Genomic DNA, 3,603 nt, shown 5'->3' on the forward strand with positions numbered 1-3,603 from the left:
AGATTCGGATATTTGACACACATCAAGTTGAAGTGACTGGTCGTGTGGCTGGTATTTGATCTAAATTCTAGCTTGTGTTTGTCGTTGCTTTATATCGCTTTCGAGTTCGCCTTTCAGCGATTACACGGTCGTAAATTTCTTCCTGTAGCTTCGTGAGTGGCAGGAACTGTTGTGCATGCAGAGTGCTTTCCAGCTCAAAGTCTGCGAGTAATAATCTTGCTTCCTCCATATCTTTCGGACAAAGCACCAGATCTTCAGCTTTTGTGTCGCTTAATGGAATAACATTTGACGGACACACCGTCGCGAGTCCACCGGCAAAGGCTTCAAGAGACTTAAAACGGGCATCCATCAGACTCCAAGCCGCGTCAAATGTGCCTTGCGTATGCATTTCTAAAGCCCTCCGAAGAGTTTCGTCCTTGGCAAATGTGCAGCATAGTAATTCATGCTCTTCTCGAATAGCCTGAGCATCACTATCATCGAGAGTCCGCGATGTTGCATCATGTGCTTCCAGCAGCTCATCAAACTCGTCCGAGCTAAGCTGTGCCAACTCGTGTGGCATAATTGGGGGCAGTACATCCTCCACGACGGTACTTTGATTGGTACGAGTGTCGACGTTGCAAGCAGCAGATTGTTGCTTTAGACTGACACTGAGTTCGACCAGCGACGCGATCATATTCACAACACCAGAAGCAAAGTGTTCGGCGGTGGCTGTGATGGTTTCACTACCTCCGTGCTTCAACAATTCGCGTGCAAGTTCACTGGAGCTCACAACGAACTGTACCAAGTTCGTTTTAGACAAACTAACCCTTTTGTCTAGAGAAATGTACTCGGTGGAGGTTGTTTGAGACACTGAGTTTCTGTTCTCGTGGATCTGAGCGTGGAAACCAGTGATGTATTCTTCTGCCAAGCTGGCCATAACTGTTGCTTGCTGAGAAATGGTCACATGTTGTTTCTGCAACACCCCGAAGACGGCATTGGCACGAGCAGTTACCCATTGTAAGGCTTGGAGCTCCAACCACCAAGATACAGGAATCCTCAACGTTGTTGCCGTGAATTCTTTCAAGTGTTCTTGAAGAAATCCACTGTGGGCCACAAGCATATCGATCTCTTGTCCAAATGCCACAGGAGTACTAGAAGCACAATGCACTTTAGAGTCAAATTGTTCCCAGTATCCTGGCAGTCTCTTCATCTCCGACAAAACGCGAGGGTCTTTACGAACATACTGACTCAGTTTTCTCAGCGTCTGGAGGAAAAACCCACTGTCAATTGATGCGTAAAATGTCTGTAGAGCGTGTTGAAGTTGGCTGATGCAGTTTGATGTGCGGTACAGCGCCGACCCTTTTGTCTCGTTCTGGAAATGCTTAATGACTTCGCTTATACGCGCTGGAAAGGGGATATCTCCGGTAGTAATAATACCCAATAATCTCTTCTTCCAATCGGGCAGTAACGCAGTAAGCACACGATCCAGAGTCTGGAACATCATAATGTCACACTTGCCAACATACTTGGGGATCGCCAACAAATGGGCACTTCGTAATCCTCCTATCCGACTGTAAAATCTAACGCGTATATCCAGATACGAGAACATCGGATGCTGAGCCACAGTGCAGAGCTCTAACGAGAATACCCACGAGTCTTCCAGTAATCTCGCAATGATACTCAAACTCGCGGCGACGCCCAGTCTGACAAACTCTGCCGTCTGAGCTTCACTGTACTCTGGAGTCACATCTTCCACTCGAAATATCTCTTTAACCTTCTCTTCCTCTCTCTCCACGGCCATGGCTACATTTTTCTTTGACATGGGTCCGCTCTTGTTAGTATTCTCCACTAAATCCCTTAACAACATGGGTGCATGATGGCGAAAAGTCTTCACCGAAGCCGATATTTGAGCTCCTGATAACCCTCCCGCCGCCATCTCCATTAAAACATCCAATTGGGTTTTAGAGTATAATACAACACGATACACTGGCGGATCCCTTTGCACCACATAGCAGCTCTCGAACGTATCGGCGGGTGGAGACCATCGTGGACAGTTGGACGGCAGCTCTCCTTCATAGTTATGGTGGGTCATATATTGATACACCAGTCGATCTCTCGTTTGTACTGTGGGTTCTATAGGTCCCAAACCCACTGCTAACACCGCCACAACCTCCACAATGGCCGCCTTGACGTCGAAGCAGCGCCCTCGCTCCTGTACATTGGGTATCAGCACGTTGGTAGTAGTACTACTATTTGCGGTAGTAAGAGTACTTTCTCCTGCTTTGGTCTGAGGGAAGAACCTGCGCTTTTCGTCGCTACTAGCCCCTTTGTACTTCGTCCATTGAGTCGGGTGCTGTAGCTGATGGTGCTGTGTATATTGGTCTGGCCGAAAGGAGTCTCGGAAGTATTTCACGGTACTCGCGCTCTTGCGTTTCTTGTCAGCGCGTTGCTCCCGCCCAAAGTGCTTACAGAACAGACAAACAGCTTCGTCCACGTCTCCGGTCGCTGGATCTCGCGACACTGCCGCAATGCCGAAGCGCAGCTCGTGGCCGGGCAAGTACTTGAGAGTTCGACTTCGCGTACCCATTTTGCATTTTCAAAAAGGGTACGGTACACTTTGAGAAATAGAAAGCAGGTATTAATACCTATTTTCATTCATGTATCCATTTTAAAACCTACCCATTTTCGGCTGCCCCATTCGAATTCCTCGACATGAACCGGCTGCTGCAGCACTTCGTCGACTCGGGCGGGTCCCAGGGCCCCCGAGCGGCGCGGCCGCCCATCCCGGCGCCTCCACAGTCGTCTGGGGGCTCCTATCATGCTGGCAACCGTGGATCGTATCAACGCGCGGCGCCCGGCGGTCCGTTCTACTACCAACCACCTCAGCCTCCCAGCGGATTTGAGGAAATCCCGCTCACGTCGCAGTCCACTGGAGCCATGTACGAGACCGTGGACCTCAACGCCGATAGCAGCCAACAGCCGTGGGGTCGTGGACCACCTAGCAGTAGAGAGGGAAACAGACAGCAGACACCAGGCTCAGCCTCTGAGCTGTTCGCTAGCGGCCCACCTCCGGCCCAGAAGTTGTCCGGAGACAACCCGTACAGGCGCCAGTCGAATTCTACAACCAGCCCCTTTAAACCCGCTACGGGGAATGCAGCCATGTTCGGGAATGCTACAACGCCTCCAAAGGACCCGTTTGCTGCTTCGCCGACCCAAAATGGAGGAGCCATGTTTGGACACGCGCCTCAGAAGGACCCATTCGCTGCACAGGAGAACAGAAATGTGTTTGGCAATGGAGCAGCCCACGACCCATTCGCTGTTCAACCTCCTAAAGGCAATGGCTACCAACAGCAACAGCAGCAGCAGCAGCAGCAGCAACAGCAACAGGCACCGCAACAGCAACCAAGCGCACCAGTGGACCCATTTGCTTCGTCTTCTCATCCCGGTAGCAGTTCATTTCACTCTCCTGCCCCACCCAATAATGGATACCAAACTGCTGACAGCTTATTCGCGTCTCCTGCACCCACAAACAACGGAAATTGGGCACAATCTACACAGCCTCAGCCTGTTCAAGCACAAGAATTATTTGCCAGCGAACCTTCAAGTGCCAGCAGTTTATTTGGT

At 50.6% G+C, this 3,603-nt stretch overlaps 2 protein-coding genes across 2 annotated transcripts; one reads left to right on the plus strand and one right to left on the minus strand.

The window, feature by feature from the left end:
• Positions 1 to 67: 67 nt before the first annotated feature.
• PPTG_00944 (hypothetical protein) lies at positions 68 to 3,125 on the minus strand (the record flags this gene model as incomplete). The annotated part of the gene is made up of 2 exons (XM_008892524.1): positions 2,659 to 3,125; positions 68 to 2,594 (listed from the first exon to the last, which is right to left on the minus strand). The coding sequence occupies exon 2, from the start codon at positions 2,564 to 2,566 to the stop codon at positions 68 to 70; it is 2,499 nt and encodes an 832-aa protein (XP_008890772.1). The 5' UTR covers positions 2,567 to 2,594; positions 2,659 to 3,125.
• PPTG_00945 (hypothetical protein) lies at positions 2,659 to 3,461 on the plus strand (the record flags this gene model as incomplete). Its single annotated transcript, XM_008892525.1, has 2 exons — positions 2,659 to 3,393; positions 3,429 to 3,461. The coding sequence occupies exons 1-2, from the start codon at positions 2,692 to 2,694 to the stop codon at positions 3,459 to 3,461; spliced, it is 735 nt and encodes a 244-aa protein (XP_008890773.1). The 5' UTR covers positions 2,659 to 2,691.
• Positions 3,462 to 3,603: the final 142 nt, after the last annotated feature.

The sequence above is a fragment of the Phytophthora parasitica genome (genome assembly GCF_000247585.1).
Source record: "Phytophthora parasitica INRA-310 unplaced genomic scaffold supercont2.1, whole genome shotgun sequence".
NCBI classification, from domain to species: Eukaryota; Oomycota; class Peronosporomycetes; order Peronosporales; family Peronosporaceae; genus Phytophthora; species Phytophthora nicotianae.